Raw genomic sequence first — 27,432 nt, forward strand, 5'->3', positions numbered from 1 at the left:
CTGACACAAGGTCCAGAACAACACTAATTTTAGTCTCTTTTTTGTCCAATTTTAACCCCATTCGCTTATGCACATGTATTATTGTTTTCATTATTATTTCTTAATTCTTGGATGTCCATTTACCTCGCTTGTTCATTGTTTTCCTTAGTCTTATCATCTTTCTCTAACACCATTGTTCAATTCCTCTTCATCATTCCGATGTAACTATTTGTCGTGTATGTTATTCACTTCGCGGCGCCGGAGAATTAACAATCACTCTCTCGTATATGCTATTTAACCCACCGTACCCAAAAATTCTGATAATTTATTTATCTAAATTCCTTTACATTTCTTCATGGGTTCAGTTAGATCTGCATTTTTGCGTTATAGATCTTTGCATGGATGTCCAAAAAAATTTGTTGATCTATATTTAAATATTTTCAAAAATATATATTTATAATTCTCTATATACGTTGTTACATGTATATAAATGTTAATAACGCTATAAAAATCAAATTTCATCAAAAAATTTCAATTAGTTAATAAATTAATATTTATCTATAAATTTAGATATATGTTCATATATTTTCATAGTCATATATCGAATTATAAGTGCTATATTTATTAATAGATATCTACGCGAATGTCAATTCAACTGTTGAGCATTTAAGTTGTGTCAGAATGTTCTTTCGTTTATTCTCTCATCCACGCGCATGACGTAAGCAAAGACTGGTATTCTCGTAAATATTGCCAACTTCAAGCCCCATTGCAACCGTTTTTTAACGTCGTCTCTGACCATGCTTACTAATGTTGTTTTCTTAAATATTTTTCCCAATAACGTCTCTGAGCAAATTCACCCTTGTTTTTTTTTTGCAAACTAATTTGGGTTTTACTTTAACAAAGCAGAAGTTTAGACATTTTAGGTAATAACTAAAAATAGTTAGGCAAAATTGCAATATTAGAAAATATCTTTTGCAATGCTTTAAAACCCTAAAAACCTAAATTGAACAACGACTCTCGTTCGGCCGTTTCATCAACTCTCTCCTCTAAACGAAACAAAGAAATGGCTGGAAAATTCCAAGAGCTTCCCATCTCCGGCGAACCTTTAGCCGTCGAGAGTCCGATGACCAATAAGAAGAAGAAGAAGAGCAAGAAGAACAAACACACAGAGGAAATTCATGAAGTCGAAGTGCCTCAAGAGGTCACGAATGGTGTTGAGGAAGAGTTGAGTAATAAAGAGAAGAAGAAGAAACGTAAGAGAGAGGAGAAAGAGATTGAGAAGAATAAGAAGAAGGATGTCCCGGAGAAGAAGCTAGAAGCTGAGGATTTAAGTGTTACCAATGGAGGAGAGAGTGAGCAACAGAAGGTTGTTGTGACTGGGAAAGATGTGGAAGAAGCAAAGTACGCACCTTTGAAGACTTTTGCTGAATCGAATTTGCCTGAGAATGTTTTAGATTGTTGTAAGACTTTCGAGAAACCGTCTCCGATTCAGTCACATACATGGCCGTTTTTGCTAGATGGTCGTGATCTTATCGGGATTGCGAAAACTGGGTCAGGTTAGTAATGTTTTGGGGAGTGTTAAAGTTTTGAACTTTGGTTGAAAAATTGAAACTTTTTGAGTTTTGTGTGAATTTTAGGTAAGACATTGGCTTTTGGGATTCCTGCGATTATGCATGTGTTGAAGAAGAATAAGAAGCTTGGTGGAGGATCAAAGAATGTTAATCCTACTTGTTTGGTTCTTTCTCCTACACGAGAATTGGCTGTTCAGGTATATGTATTTATCGGTTTTGATCATTATGATTACAATGTGAAACGAAACATTTGGTTGAATTTCTTAGTGTTATGTTTGTTTTGGTGGATTGGTAGATTTCTGATGTTTTGAGTGAAGCTGGAGAACCTTGTGGTTTGAAATCGATTTGTGTGTATGGTGGAAGCTCGAAAAGGCCTCAAATAAATGCTATTCGATCTGGAGTTGTAAGATTTCTTATTATGTTCTTTAATCAGGACATTCTCTTATGTTTTCGGATCAGTTGAGTAATGTTTTACTTGATCTTGTATGTTAGGATATTGTCATTGGTACGCCTGGTCGTTTGAGAGACTTGATTGAGTCTAACGAGCTTCGTCTCTCGGATGTTTCCTTTGTGGTAAGCAACAGATCATCTTTTATTAATGTTATTTGACTTGTCCCCTTAGGATCATAGTCTTTGCATCGTTTTTTTGTTGGTATAATGAAACAACTTGAATCGAATTTTCGAGTTATGAGATGGTAACAGAAGTTCCTACATGTCAGGTATTGGATGAAGCAGATCGAATGCTTGATATGGGTTTCGAGGAACCTGTCCGGTTTATTTTGAGCAAGACAAATAAAGGCAAGTGGTTGTCACATTTCACTTAGCATTCTTGTGAGAAACCAAGTTTGATTCATGTGCTGAATTATAATGAAAACTTATCTTCTTTCTTATCTGTCTTATAGTTCGTCAGATGGTTATGTTCAGTGCAACTTGGCCTTTGGATGTTCACAAATTGGCTCAGGAATTCATGGATCCAAATCCAATCAAAGTATTGTTCCCTTCCTCAATTTGTCTTTCCTCACCTGAAAATTGCTTAAATTTCCCGACGATCATTCAAATTTCTTTCAGGTAGTCATAGGTTCCGTAGACTTAGCTGCCAACCACGACGTTATGCAAATCATTGAGGTACGTTCTCTCAGATCATCCTCAAAGCAAGTAGTGTTGTCCTTTATTTGATATTCTTTAACAACAGGTCTTTGGTTTGGTTACAAATGCAGGTCTTGGACGAACGTGCGCGTGATCAGCGTCTAGTTGCTTTACTAGAAAAATACCATAAATCTCAAAAGTAAATTTGCTACTTAATTATCGAACCCTTACCAGATCTTTCCTTTTTCAACATACTAATATCAAGTGTTTTGGTGCTTACAGGAACAGGGTTTTGGTATTTGCTTTATACAAGGTGGAAGCTGAACGTCTCGAGCGTTTTCTTCAGCAAAGGTTTGATCTTTTAGCCGGAATCACCTCAACAGAAGAGAAAAAGATCTTTGATATTTTTGCTCATGAAATGCAATGATTCTAATATTTACACAACTATTTAGAGGTTGGAAAGCTGTATCTATACACGGAAACAAAGCACAGAGCGAACGTACCAGGTCTTTATCATTGTTCAAAGAAGGATCCTGCCCGTTGCTGGTATGTATACTCTTTATTATTCCGCAATTCCATGGCTAACATAAATACCTTGGCTGGTTCTGAAACAGAGCGTTGACACTGTTTTATAAATTACAGGTGGCTACTGATGTTGCAGCAAGAGGGCTCGATATCCCGGATGTGGAAGTTGTGATAAACTACAGTTTCCCTTTAACAACAGAGGATTATGTACACAGAATCGGGAGGACAGGAAGAGCGGGTAAAAAGGGCGTTGCACACACATTCTTCACGCAACAGAACAAGGTAAACCTGAAAAAACTCTTTTAGATTCTTCAAGCAGCGACCTTTTTACAGAGTTCATTCAAATATGATGGTCTCTTTGTTACAGGGTCTTGCCGGAGAACTTGTGAATGTTCTCAGGGAAGCAGGACAAGTTGTGCCAGATGATCTTTTGAAGTTTGGCACTCATGTAAAGAAAAAGGTTTGATTTTCTTCCATCACATTCTTGATTTTTCACACAAATTGCTTCGTCTTCATCATTGTGTGTGTTTTGTTTGATTAAAAACTGCAGGAATCAAAATTGTATGGAGCTCACTTCAAAGAAATAGCAGCTGATGCTCCAAAAGCTACGAAGATCACATTCGATAATTCTGATGACGAAGACTAGTTTTAGTTTATTTTAATGTTATGATTATTTTATTATAGTTTTAGTTTACTTGGACAATGAAAAAACCTGCCTTTGATTTTCGTTTTTGTTTCGTGTCGGCTTGGGCCGAATAACAAAAACAAATATGTTTCAGCATTTTCATTATATTTGTATGCAATTTTGTGTTATTATAGTTATATTCGACAAAAAAAATTAGACATTTTGCATTTTGCAATTAATGATATTTTTCATTTAAAAAATTAGACATTGTGTATTTATAATATAAAGCTGATGATATTATTACAAATAGTCCCTTTGGCCTGACAGTAATCTTAGTATTCTCCACGAAGTTCGAGTCTCTTCATGGGGAATAAGCACTGTGGAGGTCAACTTCGATTTATGCATTTTTATTGAAGTTATTTTTTTACATGTTATTTAAAAAATTTAATTGTTCAGGTTGCAATAAGCACTGTGATTTTATCTATGAGTGATTGTTCATAAAAGCAACTCGATTGGATAGTATATAGTTATGTATAGCGAAGGTGTTTTCCATCTAAGATTCTTGAAAAACAATAGGAAGTGTTAGTGTATATGGCTGCATACTCTTACCAGATTAGAGCCAAAGTAAGATAATTGTCTGCCTGCACAAGGGATTTGCCCAATCCAACCCGATATGTTGTCGGAGTTCGGTGCACTCTCCCCGCTAAGCACAACTTATCCAAATCACTTGAGTATTGCCACATACATTTTTCATCTTTATGAAAATGGCTTGACAAGCATATTTTGAGGAACATGAGGGTGAAGACGGTTTTTTATAAAGCTCGTACTCGTGGGTTTTTTTTTTTCCAAGACTATGAGCTAGTAGGGTTGATCTTATCTATTTATGACAAATGCAAAAGATAAAATTAGCATGAATAAAAATCTAAACTAAAAAATAAAAGGATTAAAGCTTAGCCTCTAAAAAATAAGGATGAGTTACATATATTGGATCCTAAGGGATTAGACAATTGGTTGGAATGAGTTGGAATCATTAGAAATTGAGAGTAAAAACCCGATATTGGATACTCTTCTTTAGAAATTTCTGAATGTTTTTTTTTCTATATCCAAGATTCATTTGGTAAACATCAATCCTGAGATAATGATGTGTATATTCCCGGTTTATAATCTCAGAGAGCTAATGACTTAGTCGATTGCAGTGGGTGGTTCATTACGAAAAGTTTCAAACTGTTGATAGTAGGTGTATTATAGGTTTATCCAGCTAACAAAAAAAGTCAAAAGTTCGTGTGGCTTTGGGTCTATCGGGTAAACTTTGTTATGTAGACCTGATTGTTTTTTCATCTAGAATTCTAGATGATGTATAGAGAATGAACATCTAGATGTGTTGATAAACTCATACTTGAATTACTAAGGAAGCACCCGATTCCTTTCCCATTTTAGACAACACAGAGTCAATAATCCAGACAAGTTAGAAGAGACTTGATTAAGAGGATTTTTCTATACAAAGTAAAAAAAAAAAAAAGGAAAGAAATAATAAACATGAATGGAGAAAATATGGACCTCAACAAATTAGGTATGATATCTTATCTAAAAGAAGAAAAATCCAGATATGGTGTTTGAAGAAAAAGGGATAAAAATCTGGAGTTTTGGAGATTCAGTGAACAATCCATTGAAACCCTAACTGGGAAAACTTTACAAGTAATTGAGTACAATCTGAAAAAGTAATGACTTTAAATATAAAAGACCCTAATGAACATAAAGGAGAAGCTTCTATGGGATTTGGTGGAAGAGATCATCCTAATATCATCCAATTAGGAATCGTCTGCAAACGATGGAATGCTCTCTCTTCTACTACAAGACACTTTCATCAACAACCACAAGATGACGTTTCAATTCATTTGATCTAAGATTTATTTGGTAAGCGTCAATTCCAAGATATAGTATTGATATGAAGTAAAAGTTTCAACAACTATAGGTCAGCAATTTCTTCCTTCTTCCATAAATTCTTCTGAAATAATTTAAATTTCTGATAGCAAACTCTTGGTCTAGTAAGTAAGCCTCTCTTGTACTTGCAACATCTTGAGATGATAGCAAAGAATTTGATGGCTATAAAAAAGATTATTTGGTAACGTATTATTTTACTATGACGAAGGGACATGTCGCCGAGGAATGACATCATGGAGAGCCGGGGAGGCATGCATGTAATTTGACTCGGTTATTTAAACAAAAAGACCACCGCTGATCCAGATAAGTTATCACTACGACTCATTTCTTAATACATATCATTTTGTTCGAATTCTTCTTCCATTTTGTTGGTAAACTTTGTTTTAACAAAATGGTAAACTTTGTTGGTAATTCATTTTCCCAATGAATTAGACAAATAACAGAATGAGAGAAAGCTCTACAATTAATAAAATATGAAATAACCCATGCTCCAACTAATGTCGATAAAATACCAAAATTTTCATTCTCTATTCTAGTCGATAAAAAAAAAAAAACCTTTAATATCGTTAGTTTCTTATTTGTATAAATGGTTTGACATATCCACCTCCATCACTAACTTTGTTGTCCTCACTCTTAATAATCTGAAGGAATCTTTCTATAGTCAATAAGCTGCAACACAAACAGTATTCCCAGTAAGAAAAAGTATTGTTATTTCAATACGTAGAAGCTTTTCAAGAAAAAGAAAAGACTCACCACATAACCACCGTTAAAGTCATACATTTTGAGTCCACCAACATTACTTTCTTATTCAGACAAGTATGTCTCTATGCCGATCAATCATTGTCAACTTTTTCACCACATACATCTCGATTTCTTCTGCTTGTGCCTTGACTTAAGGAGCAAAGTACATCTAATTATTGTTCAGTCAATATGAGAAAGTTTTAACTAGACTTATGTAGTCATTACGCCTTGCATTGTTTTTATAACAAGATTAGGTTAAAATTAAACATAGCTGACACAAGAAATTCACTGCTAAGTTAGGTTTGCAGCTTACTTGAGGATGCATCAAATTTGATATCTTTTGTGTATTCCTTGTTATCTCAATGGATTGCAAAATATACCAAATTAGATGCAGCCTCAGGTAAGATGCGCGAATCTAACTTAACAATGAATTTACAGTGTCATGTATGTTTAATATTAACCTAATCCAGTATACAAAATCGATGCAAGACTTAGTGACTACATTAGTCTAATTAACTTTAGCATATTGACCGAACAATAACTAGATGTATGTTGCTCCTTTGGTCGAGACAGAACCAGTAGAAATTGAGATGTATGTAGTGAAATAGTTTGATAATGATTAATTTGTGCAGAGACAGAATTGTGTAAACAAGGAAGATAATGTTGGCGGACAGAGAATGTATAAAATTAACAGTGGCTATGCTGTTAGTCTTTTGATTTTCTTGAAAATTTCCTATGTATTGAACTAACAAAATGTTTTTTCAAGAAAATCAACAGACACATACAACTAAGTTAGTGATGGAGATGGACATGTTAAACCGTTTAAAATAAAGAAGCCACCAACAATTTAAATTTTTTCTATTTTTATCAATTTAAGAATGAAGAATTTGATATTTTTATCGACATGATCTGGAGCATGGATTGTTTCGTTTTTTTTTTTTGTGAACTGTTATATTTATTATTCAGACCACAAAAGAGAATTATTTACAAACTAGTAACCATAATGAATGGCAAAACCATAGTACATCCCAGGCCCAGCAAGAGATGCCCTTATTAGCAGACTCCATGCATGTGAAACGATTGTTAGAGGATGTGTTCATTCCTCGGATGGCCATAAGCTCGGAGTGATGCAATCCTATTTAGAATCGTTTTATTTTATCTATCAAACGGGCAAAGTGACTTGTCGAGTGAAAGATTTTCTTTTCAATGATCTCATTTCTCTACGCCAAACATTCTCTCTTTCAGTTATTTGCCTAATTCTAAATTTGTTATTCTTCAGGTATATATTAAGAGAACTTAACAAAATTTTGTTGGATAGTATATATATAACTTAGCGTTTTAGGATATATAACCTACGTCCATTGTTTTGTTTGTATATAAATTTTCCTATAATCTACTATTAGAGTTTTCAGGATTTTTTGAAGGAAGGTTTCTAAGATTAAAAGAAGGTTTTTTTTTTTTAATTCTTGAATCTTTCTTTGGGTAGTCTAAAACATCTTAATAAACCTTTTTTTTGTTTAGACTTAAACATATTTATGTATTTTCAATATTTCCACTATGTCAAGTTTGGTTAGAACTTAGAAGTGGACAGACAATACGAAAAATGAAACAAGCCCTTGAAACTCAAACATATCTTAGAAGAATGTAAACTATTCATTTTTTTTTTTTTTTTTTGTCATATAAAGCGTTTACAATGATCAACCAGAATTGAAAGCAATGGGAAACTCTGTAATGTGCAAGTAACTGAGTTTGATATCAAGCAAGAAAAGTTTAAAACTCTTATAAAGTATATAAACTCATCCATAAGATTCAAGTAAGATGAGCAAACCTAATAAACCATGTCAATAAAATGCTTAGCCTAACGGCAATTTTCATGAGAATAGAGACTAGATCATTCCTACAATAATGTGCAATGAAACAAAATTCACCATGTGCCAACCAAGTCACCAGCTTCATCAGCTGCATATAAATCAACGATAACTTGGCAACCGTGAGAAAGCTTTGTGGATGTAACAAGCTCCATGATAATATCCGAAGCTTTGTTGGGCATAGGACAATCTACGAAACTTAGAGCGAGTTTTTTTAGTACTGCTAAATTCTCAAGAAAGTAATTCACTAGTTTAATCCCAGTTTCCTCTCTCATAATCAGCTTGTTAATCTTAACGTATTCCAGAGTCGATGTTAAACACCGAGGCACACTTGTAAGGTCGATCTGCTCTGGCACCGAGTCCTACGAAAAAATACAACCAAACTGAGTTTACAATATATTTCAACAATGTTCTTAAGCTAAATCACATATTCAAAAAGATTACCAAGATTAGATTTTTCAGATTTGGGCAGCTCTCAAGAAAAGCTGGCAACAATTGTAACGATGGGCTGGAGAAGGAAGCCTGCAAATGAGACAAGTTATGGAATGTGGGAATCGGTCCGAGTTTGGAGTAATGGTAAAGGACCTGCAAAGTAGAAAGAACAAAGATAGATGTGAGAAAATGTTTTCATGGAAATTTAAATTGTTACGTATGCATGAAAGATTATATGTATATACCTCTAGAATACGATGGGAGATGATCATATGTCTTACAATAGAAATACCAGTTAAAAAGTCACGGATTATATCTCTCTTACTTAAATCCACCGGTTCAATAGGACTACTATCAAACTTGACATTAAATTCAGTATCAAGTTCTATCTTGACCAAGGAAAATACCAGTTAGAACTCAGATATTTTTTTCATCAACAACAAATCTCCACTCATTGTTGTCACAAAATCACCACACACCACTCTTTACGTAGATGTGCATCTCGAAAAGTATGACACAAAATGTGAAAAAATGACTACCAAATTAGTCTAATCTTTCAACGTGGACTCAAAAGGAAGGTGTGAAAGAAGAATACTTTGAGAATTAGGGCACAAAAACGATTTCATCTTTTGGTTTTACGATTTAAATTTATTTTTTTCATCTAAAAAACTTAGAATACGTATTCTAAACATCCTCAGATCGCAATCTAAACAATAAAAACGTAATATTCAATAAATATTCAGTTTTGTTTTGAAAGATTCACTTTCTATATTTAGGAATTTTAAAAATTTCAGAAATTGGAATCTATATTATTTTAGAAAATATTTTCTAAAATAATAATATATTTTCTAACGTTTTCAGAACATGTAGTAAATCGTAAAATGAATTTTCCACAAAAATTAGAACATGAATGAAAGCGTAGAATATATGTTCTACGGATTTTAGAAAATTGTATTCCGGTCTTCTGAATTTGTTAGAACAGGAATCTAATCTAAAACTCGTACAACATGTACAAAAGTTTTGAACATAAACTCTGATATTCGTAGAACATGTACAAAAGTTTAGAATAGAAACTCTAATATTCGTAGAACACTAGAAAACGTATTCTAATAATATTAGACAAAAAAATTTATCCATCCAAAAATCAAAACCCGCAGATCTTAAAAACATGTACAAATTTTTTTTTTTTAATTGTCAAAACCCGCAGATCTTAAAAACCCTACCGCATAAAATACATCTTCCTGAAGCCTACAGTTAAATTGCATTGGCGAAAAAAAACGCGATAAGGTTCTCTCAAAAGAACGGAACAGTGTCGGCGTTCTCCCACCTTGTCCGGCGTCGGCCTCGACGTCGGAGCGCCGCCTCCTCCTCTCCTTCAGGCCCTCCTCTCCTCATGAGGAACAAAGTCTCCTCCCAAAAGAAGAAGTCGCCTCCTGCGGCCCCGTTGTCGTCTCCTCCGCTTCGCGAGTTCCCTGCTTCCGCCGGTGCTCAACCCCCAATTCCGTCGCCGCAGTCTTCACTTCCGCCATCCCAGCCTTCGATTCCACCGCCCCAGTCCTCAGATCTGTTGATTTCGGGACGATTTTCTTCGTCTGAAGCAAGCTCAGGGTCACCCGCGAAAGCTGTTGCTGCCTCTGTTCTTTCTTCAAAACCCAATGTCCTTGCCTCTCCCCGTGAGCAAAGTAAGGTCACCCCAAATCCGGCTAAAAGCGACCTAAAACCTTGCTGCACCGGAACCTCTGCGAATGCTGCGCCGCCAGCGGACCCAGTCTCCTCAGTCACCGCCAAATCTCCTGACGCGCCGTGGCTTAGTTTGTTTAAGGGAACTTCTCGACCCTTAACCAAAAAAGGAACAGCCTTTACCCTTCCTTCGGGGGAAGCCTGTGTGAAGATTCCCATCTCTGTTATTGAAAAAAACCAGAAATCTTGGGATTGTTTCATTTTAGGTCAATTCTACTCAGAACCGCCGGCTCAAGGCACCGTTCACGCGATTGTTAATGGTATTTGGAGTCGTTTTCACAGGGACATCTCGGTTACCAAGATGGAGGGTAATGCGTTTCTGTTTCGGGTTCCAAATTCTTCAACCCGGAATCGGATCTTCACTCAAGGTCTCTGGCAGATTGAAGGCCAAACTATGTTTGTCGCGAAATGGAAGCCAGGATCCATTCCGCAGAAGCCTGAGCTCTCTTCAGCCCCTGTGTGGCTAGAACTGAGGAACATCCCACTTCAATTCTTCAATGAGGATGGGTTTGAATTTATTGCAGAATTAGTTGGCGAACCTAAAGGGCTTCATCCATCAACTGCAAACATGACAAACTTAGAAGTGGCTAAAGTTTTCACTCTTATAGACCCAAGGAAGCCGCTGCCGGAGGCTGTCAATGTCCAGTTCCCTTCGGGAGAAATAAGTCGTGTTCTTGTGTCTAGCCCATGGATGCCGCCTATTTGCTCGTTCTGTAAGGAAGTGGGTCATAATTTGAAGCGCTGCAAATCTACTTGTCACTCAGCTGCTGCGTGTCCGCGTGCCAAAGCTAAACCCAAAAAGAAAGTTCCTAGGTCGAAGAAGTCAGCAACTCCACCTGAGCTTTTGCTAAATCTTCCCGTAACCTCTGTTCTCCTTGCTCCTAGTGCAAAAGGTAAAGAGATCGTGATTGGCTCGGTCTTGCCATCTCCTAAACCGGCTCTTGCCTGTAATGTTGCGAGCTCTTCAGAGTGGATTCAAGTTAAGCCTAAATCTGTTTCGAAGAAAGGTATTAGCATTCCCGCCTCTTCCCCAACTCCTGTTCAAGAAGGTACTATTTGCATTGACATTGGGCTCGACAAGATTCAGGCTGATCAAGATCTTTTGGAAGCAAAGAGTCTTGAATCTGATTCTTCAGATGTTTTGTCTTCAGAGGACGGTGTCGATCCGGAAATTGATGAATCTCAGTTCTTAAAAATATTCTCACAGAGACAACAAAGAGGTGCTAGGGGCAAGGGCCCCAAACATATCTGATTAATGTATAAAGACATTTTTTGCTGGAATGTGCGAGGTTTTAATAAGTTAAGTCATCGGAGAGGCTTTAAGGATTGGTTCTTGTTTAACCGTCCTATTTTTGGGAGTCTCATTGAGACTCACGTGCAGCAGTGCAAACAGAAGAAGCTTTTATCTGCTATTTTGCCAGGCTGGTCTTTTGAAGACAATTATGCTTTCTCAGATTTGGGGAAAATCTGGATCATGTGGCACCCTAGTGTCAAGGTGTCCATCATCTCCAAATCTCTCCAGATGATGACTTGTGAGGTTCTTCTGCCGGACTCACAGTCTGAGATTGCTATATCTTTTGTGTACGCAGCAAACGAAGAGTCGGCTAGAAGAGAGCTATGGACTGAAATTGTTTCTATTGCCTCTAGTCCTCGTATGGTGGGGAAAGCCTGGTCTGTTCTCGGTGATTTTAATCAAGTCCTGAGCCCATCTGACAACTCTTCCTCCCTCAATCCAAATGTTGACCTGCCAATCAGGTTGTTTCGTGACTGTTTGTTGGAGGCGGACCTTTCTAATCTCAATTTTAGAGGCTGCTCATTCACTTGGTGGAATAAAAGAAGCGCTAACCCTCTGGCAAAGAAGTTAGACAGAATCTTGGTTAATGAGAATTGGTTGCAGTTGTTTCCTGCTTCCCTTGGGTTTTTTGGCGAACCAGATTTCTCTGACCACTCCTCTTGCAGCATCACTCTAAATCTGTTTGTGCAACGTCAAAGGAAAGCTTTCAGGTTCCAGAACTTCCTTCTACAAAATCCAAATTTTGTGCCTTTGGTTGCATATCATTGGTTTAGCTTTAATCTGGTGGGATCTGCTATGCTTCGCTTCTCGAAAAAACTAAAAATCTTGAAAAGGTACATCAGAGAGTTTAGCAAAGATAACTACTCCAACCTGGAGAAAAGAGTGAAAGAAGCTCACCTGATTGTTCTGCGACTCCAGCAGCAGCTCCTCTCAAACCCAACTCCTGCTCTTGCTCTTCTTGTAATGAAAGCAAATGAGAAGTGGCAGGTTCTCCTCCAGGCTGAAGAATCTTTTCTCTGCCAAAGATCGAGAATTACCTGGCTTAGAGAGGGTGACTTGAATACTGCTTATTTTCATCGCATCACTTCTGCTAGACTCGCAATGAATCACATTCATTTCCTTGTTGATAACTCTGGCGGCAGGATTGAATCTCAGCAACTGATCCAGGAGCATTGTGTCAGATACTATAAATCTCTTCTTGGAGGACCCAAAGAATCTCCTCAATTTGATCCTGCAGATCTCTCTAGCTTGCTAGAGTTCAGATGCTCTCCTGCCCACCAAGCTGCTTTGGATTCTGTCTTTTCTCCTGAAGAGATTCGCCAAGCTGTCTTCTCTCTTCCTCGGAACAAAACTTCTGGCCCTGATGGCTACTCAGCTGAGTTCTTCAAGAGTTGTTGGCACATTGTTAGCCCTTAATTGGTTGAGGCTGTTTCAGAATTTTTCAGGTCTGGTCAGTTGCTGAAGCAATGGAATGCAACTACAATCATTCTTATCCCAAAAATCACAAATGCTTCCTCAACATCTGATTTCAGGCCAATCTCTCTATGCAATACAGTGTACAAGGTGATTTCAAAGTTGTTGGCGGGTAGGCTGCAATCTCTCCTTCCCTCTGTTATCTCCAATGCTCAGTCTGCTTTCCTCCCAGGTAGACTACTTGCTGAAAACGTCTTGTTGGCCACAGAACTGGTCAATGGGTATAGTAGAAAGAATATTGGCCCAAGAGGCATGCTGAAAGTTGACCTCCGGAAGGCTTTTGATTCGATGAAATGGGAATTCATCACTGCCATCTTGAAAGCCATGCACTTCCCGGACAGATTCATAAACTGGATCTCTCAATGCATCTCAACTCCTCAATTCTCGGTTTCTGTTAATGGGGTCACCTCAGGTTATTTTCAAAGCTCTCGTGGGTTAAGGCAGGGAGATCCAATCTCTCCCTACCTGTTCGTTTTGGCAATGGAGGTCTTCAGCAAACTTATGAGCTCTAGTTTCGCGGCTGGCTTCATTAATCATCACCCTCAAACAAAAGAACTTGATATAACTCATTTGATGTTTGCGGACGATGTATTGGTTTTCTTTGATGGTTCTTCTTCATCTCTGACAGGTATCTCTGACGCTCTGGACATCTTTGCAAGTTGGTCTGGTTTGAAAATGAACTGTGAGAAAACTCAGATCTTTACTGCTGGCTTAGACCCTGGTGAATCCTTAGCAATCTCTAGCTTCGGATTTCCCATTGGTTCTATGCCCATCAGATATTTAGGTTTGCCTCTAATGAGTAGGAAACTAAGAATTTCAGAATACTCTCCACTCATTGAAAAACTGAGAAAGCGTTTTCAAAGTTGGGCTACCTCTTCTCTGTCTTACGCTGGAAAGCTGCAACTGATTAAGTCAGTGATCTATGGTCTAATTAATTTCTGGACTTCTTCCTTTGTCCTCCCAAAAGCTTGCATAAAATTGATGGAATCTCTGTGCGCCAGGTTTCTCTGGTCTGGTTCCGTTGATATTTCAAAAGGGTTTAAGGTTTCTTGGGCCAATATTTGTTATCCAAAGACTGAAGGTGGTCTTGGTTTGCGTCGGCTGGGAATTTGGAACTCTACTCTATGTTTGAAGCTTGTGTGGTTGCTGTTCTCTGGGAGTGGCTCTCTTTGGGTGGCATGGCATCACCATCACCACATAAAAGGCAAGAGTTTCTGGTCTATTAAACCCTCTACTAAGGACTCTTGGAACTGGAGATCATTGTTAAACTTAAGGCCCTTAGCTGAAAGGTTTGTTCAGTGTAAATTGGGTAATGGTCGGCTTGCTAGTTTTTGGTTTGATTCGTGGTGTCCCCTTGGCCCTCTAATCAAATCCTTTGGTGTTGATGGCCCAAGACTCTTGCGACTACCAATCCATTGCTCTGTCGCTGATGCATGGGATGACAATGGCTGGATTCTTCCACCATCAAGATCGCTTCGCGCCTTACCTCTCATCGATCTTCTTAATTCTGTTACTCCGGTCTTCAGCTCTCTTGAGGAAGATAGCTACTTTTGGGTTATCCAAGGTATTAAATTCAATCGTTTCCCCACTGCTATCACTTGGGAATCTACCAGGCCGAGGACCACAACTAAGGATTGGGCTACTTCAGTTTGGTTTAAAGGCGCCACTCCGAAACATGCTTTTACCATGTGGACTGCGCAGCTACAGCGACTGCCAACAAGGGCCCGTCTCGCTTCCTGGGGCCTTCCTATACCCTCGACCTGCTGTCTTTGTTCCATACATGAGGAGACTCACGAGCATCTCCTGCTGCGTTGTGCTTTTAGTGAGCAGGTTTGGCACCTAATCCAGTTGAGACTTTGCTTACCTCCCTGTCTTTTCTACACTTGGCCCTCGCTGATTTCCTGGACTAAAATGAGTACCAGTTCGTCTCCCTCTATTCTCCGGAAGCTTGCGAGTCATGCTGCTGTGTACCACCTTTGGAAGCAAAGAAACAATGCTCTCCACAACCAAATCTATATCAGCCCAGATGCAGTCTTTATCCTCATCGACAAGGAGCTGCGCAACACCATCTCTGCCAGACGGAACCGGAAGCATTTCAGGAACCTAATGGCTCTTTGGATCCGATAATTTGTTGATTGACACCCAACATCTCTTTGTAACCCTTGTTTTTTAAAACTTTTTTTGGCAAGGCTACAATCTCTAGGTTGACTTTTTTGTAAAACCTCAAACTTCATTTATATGATATTCACATTCCTATCAAAAAAAAAAAAATCATTTTTTTTTTCAACTAAATCACCAATTTTTTTTACAAAGCACCTTTTTTTTTTGATAAAATCATTAAAAATGTTTAAAAGAGAGAATAATATTTTAATTTAAAGTGACATTCTAAAAAAAAAAAAAGTGTATATGGTCAAACTATTTTTTAGACCTCTTTTATTTCTAATTTTCCCATAAACATATTCAAGTATCTATACTATTACTGCTATTTTCAAATCTCAAAACGAACCAATAATTACATTAACAAACTTAAGGAAATCATATTAAAGGTCTAAATTTGTTCAACGATCTCTCTGAAAAAGACGAACAAGGTCATAGCGGGCTGGTAGCTTGCTTTGACACACCAACACGATATGGTTTTTCGTGTTATTTATTGCAATTAATGTTTAATTATGTTATGAAAGTTTGCCCAGTCATATTTTGTTCTTCTTGTTCCAGCTAAATTAAACTTAAGAAAGGTGTTTGTCAAAAATTTATCATAGGTATTTTTTAATTTAAGAAACAGATAAACTTTACATGGCTTTAATTTAGCAATATCTTCAGATATTTTATATAGATTTACTTATTTTCTTATACGTTAGTACAGTTAGTAAAGTTAGTTAAGTACGAACATGAAAAAAATAAAATTAAGAAACAGAAAAAAAAAATAAAAAATGGAAAGTTTTGGAAAGGCTTGGGTAGCGAGTAAATAAAGGAGTCTTGATAAGTTCTCTACCAATTCCTAGTTTATCTCCTATTTTGATTCGAAACCCTTATAAAAGCAGACGTTATTTAATGTAAGAGAGGCACTCTCTTTCTCTCTCTCTCCTCCTTCTCTCTCTCTCTCCTCCTTCTCTCTCTTTCGCTCTCTAGAACTTCGAGTTTGTGGTCCGATAACGATGCCTACGTATTACAATGATCATCTCGCAGCTGCGGAGAAGGACATAAGCTCGAGTAAATTCTGTAACTTGGTGGATGCTTCGGTCATGTTATACGAAGAAAAACACCGTAAACTTCTTCCAAAGAAAGTAAAATCCAGAGGCCACGCGAAGAAGAAGAAGAAACAAGAAAAAGAGAGTGACAAGAGATTCTTCCATCTCTTCCCTAAAAGAAGAAGAACTTCGGTTGTTACTGTAAGAAACCCTGAACAAAACCAACAAAACCTTGATAGGGTTTCTACTTCTTCATCCCTCCTCGACCTTAACACGATCCCCGATGATTCTTCTGACCCACGTAACCCACTTCAAGGGCTTTCTTCTTCATCATCATCGTGTTTGGGAGATTACAAGATCGCGGCTGATAACAAGAGGAAAACCCCACAAAACCCTCCTTCTTCTTCAACTTTACTTGTGGAGTACAACACGGAGATGACAAACCCACCAAACCCTAAATATGAGTCAAACGGTAGTGGCAGTAAATCCAAGAAAGCAAAGGTTGCTCCTTATTCATGGATAGGGAAGGAGGCGCCGGAGTGGCTGGTCAAGATGATGGGAACAATGCAGGGAAGCGAAGGCCCGAGGCTCATCTATCAGAAGACTCTGACCGAAACAGATATCAAACCAGATCAGAGCCGTCTCTTAGTGCCTTTCAACACCCTAATTTGTAACGACTTCTTGACGCCTGTTGAGTCGAGAATCCTACTAGAAGAAGATGACACCAAGGGAGTTGGAGCGACTCTAGTGGATCCTTGGGAGGTAAAGTGGGGTGTGATTTTGAAGAAACGGAAGATGAAGAAAAATTCAGGGAAAGTAACCTTGAATTACGCTATTATCTGCGGGTGGAACGAGATCATTGAGGCTAACGTATTGGAAGAAGGCGATGACATCAGTATTTGGTCTTTCAGGCGGGGTAGAAATGGAATCCTTTGCTTTGCCCTTGTTCTTCCTCCTCCTCCGGACATGGCATAGAGTATCTCTTCCCTTGCTTTCTGCCTCTCACAAGTTTCTTGATTGATTTATTCGTACTGTGATTCTGGTGGTTTTTTGGTCTAGTTTTTCTTTTTCGGTTTTTGGTCTAATTTTACTTTTTTTTTGGTTATTAGGTTTTTGGTCTAGTTACAATTAGGGTTTTAGTAGGAGTGTGATCTGTTGTTTCCCATCTTTTCTATGGTGTGAAATTAACATTTTGACAATAATATGGTTTCTTGGTTAGTCTACTTTAGTTATGCATTAAACTCTAGCAAAAAAGATAACAAAAATCAATGGAGTAAACATAATTGTATTTCAATAGAAATAGAAAATAGAGTTTAAAAAAACTTCTCCAATTTGTTAAAAGGATGAATCTCTGATCTCCAAGGTAGCTTACAGAAGAGAAGTCTCAAAAAGTTCCAGAAAGAAAAAAGAATAGAAAATTAGGTTTCCAGAGTTTTTATACCCAAGTAAAGAAAACAACAAGTAATATTCGGTTAAAGAAAACCGGTTCTGGTCGTCGAAGGGTGGATCGATCGATCCAGGGGTGGACCGATTGCTTAGGTTTTGCTAAAATTTCATTTTGCTTCTTTCTAGGGCTGCGTCCCATGCGTATAAATACTGAGACATTTTGTAGCCGTAGAGCATACTTTCTTTCATAATTTTTGTAGTTTATTAAGGTGTTCTTCTTTTCTTCTTCTTCTTTGTTTTATTTGTTTGAAGTTATCAAAACTATTTGGTAATCTTTCTAAGCTCTTGATCCTTCTTCTACAATGATTACATGTACTTAGGTCATGTGTGAGTAGTCTCATCAAAAAAATTAGGATTTCCAAAGAAAGTGTTTTTATAAAAACCTAATTGATGTGTATTTCTCCTTCTATGATTTTAATTATTTGTTCTCTATCTTTAATTGTTCGTAATGCTTTAGTTGAATTAGGCCAATTCATCTACTGTCCACGATCTAATTCCTCAAGCCACCAAAAATGGTGTTAAATTGATGGATCTATTATTAGATAGGCACAAAAATTTTAGCCAACCAAACCACAAGTTGATGTTATCACACTTTGTGAATTTATTGAATTCTAATCTTAAAGCTTTTGAGAATTGCTTGAAACAAATCTCTCCAAAAATTTAGTTTTTAAGTAATCTCTTTCATAGGAATTATTACTAAAACACTATTGGGATAATTCATAATAGAAATCTAATTTCAAAATTTTTTATTATCATTATCAAACTTAGAGCTTGTGTAATGAGAGTCTCTCACTATAGTCTCTCATTTACAAAAAAAAAATAATAAATAATAAATATTATTATGTAACTACAAGAGTCTCACAAATGAGAGAGATTATGAGAGACTTTCTCCACTTTTTTAGAGACTCTTGTAGTTAAATAATAATATTTATTATTTTATTAATTTTTTATATATGAGAGATTTTTGTGAAAATTCACCGATGCACATGTTCTTACATGTTTTCATATAATTCTTTGATGATTTTTTCTATTCTCTAATTTCTTATTTATTTATTTTATTTATTTCTAAAATTTCACACTAATTCTTGTAATCCCTGTTGTTCTAGTTTGATTTAAATTTATATATTCTATTGTGTATTTCTTTGGTATATGTAGATTTGATTCTTAAATGCTACTCCTATTATGTTTGTATGTGCGTTTGAAGTTAATATTAAAAATAAGACTTTTTGTATAATTTTACCTGTAACACTATTTAATGTACGCACAATTTTAAATAGAATGAAACAACACTATATGCAATAAATTATTAATACGTGATGTACCACGGTCTGATCCTAGTTTTTTACTACAAGCGATATTGCAATAACATAATATTATTAGTTCTCTCTTGCGGGTTTTACTTATTCCGTTATTTTTACTGCTTCTTTTGTTTGTTAAAGCGTTTTTTACTGTTTTAATTTCTCGTTAAAGATTGTTGCAATAATATGATGAAAACGAGGAGAGTAGGAAGAAAACAAAAGCTTGCCACAACTCATCGGGCGCGCGGTGAAGACTAGAAAAAAAAGAAGCCATTTCAGCGTCGGGCGTGGACAGTGAAGACTAGAAAAATCTTGATCGTTGCACAACTCATCGGACGGTCATTTTTTCTTTTCTTTTTCTTTTCTTTTGACCCACTCGGACGGCGTTTTTAGATAAGCGGCGAAAGAAAGTCAAGCCGAGTAAGATCTTGATCGTTGCAGCACAAATAATCGGACGGTCATTATTTCATGCAGACAAAAGATATGTTCTTAGACTTCTCCTATAAAACGTCGCATAGATATGAGAAGTTGAAAGATCAAGAAAACAAAAGTGAGAAGATACAAAATATGGAGACTGTTTCCGCCAAAAACCTAACACTCCCCATCTCCGTCGATGAAACGGCCAACTTCACCATATACTCCTCCGCAGTCCACAAAGTCGTGGTCATGGTCAACGCCGGAATTCTAGGATTACTTCAGCTTGTTAGCCAACACTCCTCTGTTTTGGAAACACATAAAGCCTCATTCCTTTGTTTCTGTGTTTTCGTTCTATTCTACGCCGTTCTTCGCGTCCGTGAAGCCATAGACGTGCGCCTACGACCCGGTTTAGTCCCCAGACTCGTTGGACACGCGAGCCATCTCTTCGGCGGTCTAGCAGCTCTTGTGCTCATCTCGGTCGTTTATGCCGCATTTGCTATCGTTCTTCTTATTCTTTGGTTTATCTGGCTCTCGGCAGTAGTTTACAGCACTTTCAGTGAAACCATGATCATGATCTACTTGGAGACAAACAAACCCAGTGCATGTTCACCTCAGTTACCACCGGTTTAACATCTTGTGGTTTTATGTATGGATGGGTGTGAGATGAAAGTTAAATGTAAAATGGATGAACAATCAACACGGTTTAGGTAAAACCCGCAGTGACGTTATATTTATTAAAGAAATTTTTTCAATAATCAACACAAAATATTACAAAAAGTAGAAAACCATTCTTGATTTCTGAAAGAATAAAACCGGTGACGTTGTAAACAGACCAAACCGGCTTATGCAGACTGTATATTGATAACTAGATGATGAGAATGCTTTCCATATATGGCTATTTATATGTATATATGAGAAATTCTCCCGGGTGCTTTTTTTAATATTACTACTAGATTTCTATATGCTTTGGTTATATTATTTTACTGGTTAAATTTACGTTCATTGAATTGATTGGTTCATACGACAACCAATGTTGGCTCCTAATTGGGATTTGTCATGACTAATGATTTAGTTCACTTTTCTTTATTCTTAAACAAAGATGCGGACAATCAAAAGAAATTTAAACTCCAATAAATTGCTTCGGCCACCGGTTTAGTCGTTAAACCATATAAACTCTGCAAGTGTTTAAAACACGTACGTAGTTTCCTTTCCTTTTATAGGATAATTATTTGTGCCCAATCACTTTAACAATTAAATTGAAATATTTATAATTTACCTACGCAAAATGAAAGTTTATTTGTGAGTTACGAATGTTCCTTGAAGCTTCCCAGATCACAACACATAATTTCTACACCACCACCCACCGTCCGCAATTTATCAGGAGCAGAGCAGAGCCGGCCTTAAAGGCAAAAAATTAAATCTTTAGCTTGAATATTGCTCTTTGTAGTTTACATTATTTTATTTTTTTATACAAAGTTTTTGTTGTTGTTGTTAATGCATGTATTCAAGCTACAGATTTGTTTTTGTGCTTTTCATGCATGTGATACGAATAGTCAAATCACATCTCATTGGATCATCAATTCGTTACAAAAATCTGCTGATCACCAAATGCTCTTATTAAAGGTTGCTGGTCACCAAGGAAAACAAATAAAAAGAAACTAGAAACTGTATGTGATCTAAAATGGAAAAAATAACTATCTATTCTTCAAAACTCTCTAATGATTTACGCATCCGCATTTGTAATTTAAAATTCCCTCTGTTTTCTCTTTTAATATATGAGGTTTAATAATGCTAAAAAAAAAGAAGCAAAGCCATTTATATAATCCTTTGGGATTTAAGGCTAAAAAGAGGCAACGTCATTTTTCACTCTATAAGAGAAAGTCATGTTTTTTTTGTCCATCACATAGTGACATACATTTGATCATGCTTGAATGTAAGTAGTAACGAACTTATACATATTTACAAATTGTTACGTTGGAAAACTAGGTTAAGCAAAATATTAGAGCACCTAATTTGTTTTTGAATTTTTTGTTATAGGATTACTCATTTCATTTTATCATAACGATTAATTCTTAAATTTTAGTTTTATATATAATTTATTAATTTTACATATATTCTTCAAAAATTATTAGTATGAAAGTGGGATCCGTTGAAAGGACTACACTTTTTTTTTCTTAATTGGGGCAACTAATTCGATTAGTACAGTGCGCTAACAACTAATTCGATTAGAAAGCTAGAAGGAAAAGTCTACGGAAGGAAGAAAATGGAGACCTTGCAAGGAAAGGAACGCAAGGGTATTTCTTTGAAGAGGATTTTGATCAAGATCATTACTTTTGATGCATAAATTTTCCAAGGGAAAGATTGATCTTAAAATTGAGTTTTACATCTGCATTTATAATGTAATGTTTCTTTTCTTTTTTGCTGTTACTATTATAACGTAATGTTTTTCTCTCTATATATCCTGTTCTTTAGTAGTATGAATTAAGGGATTACAATAGGAGTAATCCTTCGGGTATTTAAAGCGACAACAAACCGATGTCACTTTCAGAAAAACAGTCTGAAAAAATATTGAGTTTGGTAGACTAATAAAGTCAGGCCACGGTAGATCTTTTTTTTTAGTGTAAATATTAAATTTTATACCATTTTCTTTTTTATATGTTGCATACAACTTATTAATCAACCACAGTGGAAAGGAAAAGACGACAGACTGAAAAAGCTAAACAAAAGGAATACAACCAAAATAAAATGCAAGTAGAGAAAGAGAGGAAGAGTCCGGAGCAGGGAACGAGAGCAGACGATCACGGAGAAAGCGATCAACAACTTTGCGGATGTCTTGGATCGAGCATGAGACCGTGGAGAATATGCGCGAGTTGCGTTCCCTCCAAATAGCAGAGATAGACGCCTGAAAGATGAGTTTGGTGATGGTCGAATCTGGGGGCCGAGGTTGAGAAGCATGGACTGGTCTGGCATGGAGCCAACTCGCAACAGTACCAAGAGAGGTTGGTGGGTTTGAAATGAGTTTACTAGCGAAGAAAGACCAAATCGCCGGGGAGAAGCTGCATTCAAAGAATAGATGATCGTGTGTTTCGTTGGCAGAGTTGCATAAAACACAAGAGGAAGGAACCGTCATCCCCCAGCGCCACAGCCTATCCCTTGTAGGGAGCCTTCCTCGCAAAGCAAGCCATGAAGAGAAAGCAAAGCGAGGAACAGCCTCCTTAAACCAAACTACATTGCTCCAAGGAACCAAGGGAGAGTGATCACGAAGTTGTTCCCAAGTGGCCTTAGCGGAGAAGATACGCGACGAGACACCAGCCGCATTACGCCATAAGAACTGGTCATTACCACGATCCCCACAAGGAGGCGTGATAGCAGTCAACGAGATTAAAAAATTCTGAATGAGCTCAGATCTTGCATTCGGCATATTCCATTGACCATTTCTGGTGGCATCAACGACCCGAGCATCTCTACGAATTCGTAGCTGCCTTGGGCCATCATCACCAAGAAGTGAAATAAGAGGTCCACAGTCCATCCATGAGTCGAACCAGAATGATGCTAACTGGCCATTACCGAGATTACAACGCATAAAAGTAGCTAACATAGTCTTCAGCTGCAGCATACTCCTAATTGAAGAGGAAAATCTATTTGAGTCTTCCGAAATCCAGAAACTTTTTCTGTGGAACACATTCCCTTTTACCCAAGCAACCCAAAGAGAGCCTGAGTTGGTGAAGAAGTTCCAAATCAGCTTAAGCTTGACAACCACCTCAAAATCCTCCAGCAACCTGATCCCGAGTCCACCTTCAGCCTTAGGTTTACATATATCTTTCCAAGCAACTCTAGCTCCTCTTGCAGAATCCGTGTTGTTATTCCACAGAAAAACAGAGCACAAAGCATCAATTTTAGCATAAAACCTTTTTGGCAGAACAAAGACAGCACTCCAGAAGTTTACCATACCATAAATAACAGAAGAGATAAGTCTTACTTTCCTAGCAAAAGAAAGAAACTTGACAGTCCAAGATTGAAGCTTCCCAGTGATCTTTTCCATGAAAGGCTGAAGAGTGGCAAAGGAGATCCGAGATGAATTAAGAGGTAATCCCAAGTATCTCGTAGGAAGCTCACCAATTCTAACCAGAGAAACGGCTGAACTGTTGCGCCTCAGTCAACGAGAATCCACCAAAAAAGATCTCCGATTTATCTGCATTCATATCCAAGCCACAGAAACTCTTGAAAGTCTGCATAACAGAGGCAATGACAGATAAAGAAGACTGAGAACCATCACAGAAAACCAGTAAGTCATCCGCAAAAAGCAAATGAGTAAGGCGGGGAGTTAAGCAGCGGTGATGTAACCCAATATTTCCAGCCTCAGCAGCTTGATCCATAAGCTTAGAAAGAACTTCCATAACCATGATAAAGAGATACGGAGAGATAGAATCCCCTTGACGTAGCCCTTTTTTACCACTAAAAAATCCTGCAAGTTCGCCATTGATTGCAATTGAGAAACGAGGAGAGGTGATACATTCCATTATCCAAGCCCGAAATAATGGAGGGAAGTTTTGAGCTTCCAGCATCTTTGCCACAAAGTCCCAACACACAGTGTCGAAAGCTTTCCGGATGTCAACCTTAAGCATAGAGCTCTTTGGGCAGGCAGCCTTGTTGTAGTTTCTGATCAACTCTGTGGCAAGCAATACATTTTCTCCAAGACTGCGACCCTTAAAAAAAGCGGCCTGCGATGGACTGATACACTCTTGAAGTAAAGGTTTGAGCCGATTAGCAATAATCTTAGATATCACTTTGTAGAGAAGATTGCAGTAACTAATCGGACGGTAATCTCCAAGTTTACAAGCTTCGGGTGTTTTTGGGATAAGAGCGATGATTGTGTTGTTAAGATCTTTCAGCAATCTACCATTTTGGAAGAATTATTGTACTGCCACAACCACATCTGAACCAACAATACTCCAGGCAGACCGAAAAAACTCAACAGAATACCCATCCGGACCTGGACATTTGTTTAGAGGCATATCAAAGAGAGTAGATCTAACCCCTTCAGCCGAAACAGGCTTTACAAGAGCAACAGATTCGTCATTAGAGCATCTGAATGAAAGCAGACCCTGAAGCTGCAAGACTGAACATGGAGAGAGCGGAAGATCAGAGGACCCAAGAATCATTTTGAAATAATCAACTGCATGGGATTTGACCTCCTCCTTAGCTCCAATCAGACTACCATTCGAATCTCTCAAGAAATGGATGTGGTTCCGTGAAGCCCTTTGAATAACAGATTTATGGAAGAAAGAAGTGATGCGATCCCCAAGATCCATCCATTGTACTCTAGACTTTTGCCTAAAAAATTTCTCCTCAGCCGATAATAAAAATTGCCACTTTGCACGCTCCACATTTTCCTCACGAGCTGTGTCAACACTTGGTAAAGTGAGAAGAGACCTTTGTAATACTGAAACCTTTGCAGCCTGCTCCTTAACCCTTGAAGAGATGTCGCTGAACTGCTTTTTGTTTAGCCTTCTAAGGACCGGCTTTAGCAACTTTAGAGATCTCACCATTTTAAATTGACAAGTACCTTGGATCAACACAGGTTTTCAAGTGTCCTCAACCTGCTCCAAGTAACGAGGGTGGTCAGCAACATGATGAAAGAACTTGAAAGGCTTGATAACTGAGCGCTGAAGAGAAGGTAACCGGAACAGACAAGCAGCATGGTCTGATTGCTCTGGATCAAGAAAGTCCGCATAACCATCCGGAAATTTTGCAGCCCACTCTTGATTTACAAATACGTGATCTATCTTGGTAGAAACTGGATCTTCCTCTTAGTTGTTCTTCCAAGTAAAAATAAGTCCCTTTGCCTGGGCTTCAAAAAGTTCTGCCTCTTGCAGAGTATTGTTTATTTCTGTCATTCCTAGTTGATCAATTTCTTGGTTTAGATAATTTGAGTGCTGAGAGGGTCTTAAAACCTGATTGAAGTCTCCAAGCACCACCCAGGGACACCTTGAAACTGGAGAGTTCTCATGTAGATAAATCATCTCCTCCCATAGAGGCCGTCTCTCCTCAAGATGGTTGAACCCATAAACGAAAGAAACCGTAAAATTCATATTCTTAGAAACGATAAAGATACCACAAGTTATCATCTGAGCCGATACCTTGTACACCACCACAGAAACTCTAGGATCCCAAACCACAACGACTCTAGCAATTCCATGATGCTCAAAATTCCCAAAAAACTTCCACCCAAACGGAATAGCCTGAGATACTCTACTTGCATTTAAAGGCTGAATGTGCGTTTCTGTGAAAGCACCAAAAAGTGGCCTATGGATATTAATCCAAGCCTTAGTCATAGTCTGTCGTCTACTACTATTTAATCCTCTTATATTCCACACAAAAAACATAATGAAGGTTGATTAATGTAACTTGGTGGTCCTGCGACCACCCTTCCGGCAGGAAACCAGAATAAAAGGTTGTTCTTCTTCTTCAACAACAGCGGAACCAACTGCTGAACCACAAACCATAGAGTTAACTACCATTGGCATAGAATCCTGAAGAGAACCACATTCTGATGGATTTGGAGTCGACACAATCCCCAAGTCATGATCCTGTAATTCGTGGACCACAACCACACCACCAGCCTCTGCCACAATATTAGAAGAAGTGTCAGACTTGTTTGCAGATTTCTCATATTCAACAACTACTTCCTGCACTACTCCCACAACACTCTCAACCTTCTCAGACTCTAAAACAACACCCTGACTCGAGGAAGCAATCGACGTCAAAGCGTCAGTGTCGGCTCCAGGAGATTTCAGTAGAATATCCGCCTGGAACCCATCACTTTCATCGGAAACTAAAGGAATAATTTTCTTGATTGGTCTCCAAGAGCGACCTTTTCGAGTATGGGTTTTAAACCCTGTTGAATCCCTCGGAAGTGGAGTACGACTCCTACTGGTCCTAGACTTTCGCGAACGTGTGTTAGGTGGGTGAACCAGATGCTTAACAGGACATCTGAGATCGGAATAGCCAAATTGTTTACAGCCTTGGGATTGCAGTGGTAGCCAAGGATAAGTAACAGTGATTTCGACCTCGCGACCATTGGAGAAACCAGAGATGATCTTACTAGGCAGCTCTTTATGTAGATTAACGCGAACCATCAACTTAACAACCTCAAAATTTTCTTTTCTTTCTGTTTCTGGAGCCATAGCAACAGGGGTTCCTACTGCGGTAGCAATTCTACACAAGCTCTCCTTGTTGAAAAGTAGATACGGGACGCCACGAAGCTCGACAGCAACATCTGCTGAGGTTAGTGGAGGAGAATCAGGAGTAAACTCGGGAGACCAAGAGGAAACAAACATTGGGTAGATTTTAATCATCGGACGGTCATCATTCCAAACGAATGGGTTTGGAGACTGACTCCGGCAATAACCAAAAATTCCCCATCTCCGGCGATGAAACGGCCAAGTTCACCATATACTCCTCCGCAGTCCACAAAGTCGTGGCCATGGTCAACGCCGGAATTCTAGGGTTACTCCAGCTTGTTAGCCAACAGTTCCTCTGTTTTGGAAACACATAAAGCCTCATTCCTCAGTTTTTGTGTCCTCGTTCTATTCTACGCCGTTCTTCGCGTCTGTGAAGCCATATATGTGCGCCTACGACCAGGGTTAGTCATGAGGCTTGTTGGACACGCGAGCCATCTTTTCGGAGGTCTAGCTGCTCTAGTGCTCATCTACGTGGTTTCTGCCGCGTTCGCTATGGTCTTACTTGTTCTCAGCTGGTTTCTCTGGCTCTTCACTGTCGTTTACAAAAATTTCAGTGAGGTCATG

At 38.0% G+C, this 27,432-nt stretch overlaps 5 protein-coding genes across 5 annotated transcripts; 3 read left to right on the forward strand and 2 right to left on the reverse strand.

The window, feature by feature from the left end:
* The first annotated feature begins 887 nt into the window (after positions 1-887).
* On the forward strand, positions 888-4,006 carry LOC9329757 (DEAD-box ATP-dependent RNA helicase 5). The gene is made up of 13 exons (XM_002890913.2): positions 888-1,535; positions 1,617-1,747; positions 1,846-1,953; positions 2,043-2,123; positions 2,270-2,348; positions 2,453-2,538; positions 2,619-2,675; positions 2,768-2,835; positions 2,919-2,987; positions 3,089-3,182; positions 3,279-3,443; positions 3,529-3,621; positions 3,712-4,006. Exons 1-13 carry the CDS (start codon positions 1,043-1,045, stop codon positions 3,805-3,807), a joined length of 1,620 nt encoding a protein of 539 aa, XP_002890959.1. The 5' UTR covers positions 888-1,042; the 3' UTR covers positions 3,808-4,006.
* A 4,386-nt stretch (positions 4,007-8,392) lies between these two features.
* LOC110224397 (putative F-box/FBD/LRR-repeat protein At5g44950) lies at positions 8,393-9,269 on the reverse strand. Its single transcript, XM_021010446.1, has 4 exons — positions 9,258-9,269; positions 9,014-9,157; positions 8,781-8,921; positions 8,393-8,698 (listed from the first exon to the last, which is right to left on the reverse strand). Exons 1-4 carry the CDS (start codon positions 9,267-9,269, stop codon positions 8,393-8,395), a joined length of 603 nt encoding a protein of 200 aa, XP_020866105.1.
* Positions 9,270-15,682: 6,413 nt separating this feature from the next.
* Positions 15,683-17,686, forward strand: LOC9327023 (B3 domain-containing protein At1g32030). The gene has a single exon (XM_021013955.1). It carries the CDS (start codon positions 16,431-16,433, stop codon positions 17,436-17,438), a length of 1,008 nt encoding a protein of 335 aa, XP_020869614.1. The 5' UTR covers positions 15,683-16,430; the 3' UTR covers positions 17,439-17,686.
* Positions 17,687-19,287: 1,601 nt separating this feature from the next.
* On the forward strand, positions 19,288-20,351 carry LOC9327024. The gene has a single exon (XM_002890916.2). It carries the CDS (start codon positions 19,676-19,678, stop codon positions 20,252-20,254), a length of 579 nt encoding a protein of 192 aa, XP_002890962.2. The 5' UTR covers positions 19,288-19,675; the 3' UTR covers positions 20,255-20,351.
* Positions 20,352-26,022: 5,671 nt separating this feature from the next.
* Positions 26,023-26,964, reverse strand: LOC110224398. The gene has a single exon (XM_021010447.1). It carries the CDS (start codon positions 26,962-26,964, stop codon positions 26,023-26,025), a length of 942 nt encoding a protein of 313 aa, XP_020866106.1.
* Positions 26,965-27,432: the final 468 nt, after the last annotated feature.

This window comes from Arabidopsis lyrata (assembly GCF_000004255.2).
Source record: "Arabidopsis lyrata subsp. lyrata unplaced genomic scaffold ARALYscaffold_1, whole genome shotgun sequence".
NCBI lineage: Eukaryota > Viridiplantae > Streptophyta > Magnoliopsida > Brassicales > Brassicaceae > Arabidopsis > Arabidopsis lyrata.

Excerpts from the sequence above, each read along its gene's own strand:
- LOC9329757 (XM_002890913.2), top strand. The coding sequence starts at position 1,043 with ATGGCTGGAAAATTCCAAGAGCTTCCCATCTCCGGCGAACCTTTAGCC. Across the intron at positions 1,536-1,616 it reads GATTGCGAAAACTGGGTCAG|GTAAGACATTGGCTTTTGGG; the intron begins GTTAGTAATGTT and ends TGTGAATTTTAG. Across the intron at positions 3,622-3,711 it reads GCACTCATGTAAAGAAAAAG|GAATCAAAATTGTATGGAGC; the intron begins GTTTGATTTTCT and ends TAAAAACTGCAG.
- LOC110224397 (XM_021010446.1), bottom strand. Across the intron at positions 8,922-9,013 it reads TCTCCCATCGTATTCTAGAG|GTCCTTTACCATTACTCCAA; the intron begins GTATATACATAT and ends TCTACTTTGCAG. Across the intron at positions 8,699-8,780 it reads ATCTGAAAAATCTAATCTTG|GACTCGGTGCCAGAGCAGAT; the intron begins GTAATCTTTTTG and ends ATTTTTTCGTAG.
- LOC9327023 (XM_021013955.1), top strand. The coding sequence starts at position 16,431 with ATGCCTACGTATTACAATGATCATCTCGCAGCTGCGGAGAAGGACATA.
- LOC9327024 (XM_002890916.2), top strand. The coding sequence starts at position 19,676 with ATGCAGACAAAAGATATGTTCTTAGACTTCTCCTATAAAACGTCGCAT.
- LOC110224398 (XM_021010447.1), bottom strand. The coding sequence starts at position 26,964 with ATGTTTGTTTCCTCTTGGTCTCCCGAGTTTACTCCTGATTCTCCTCCA.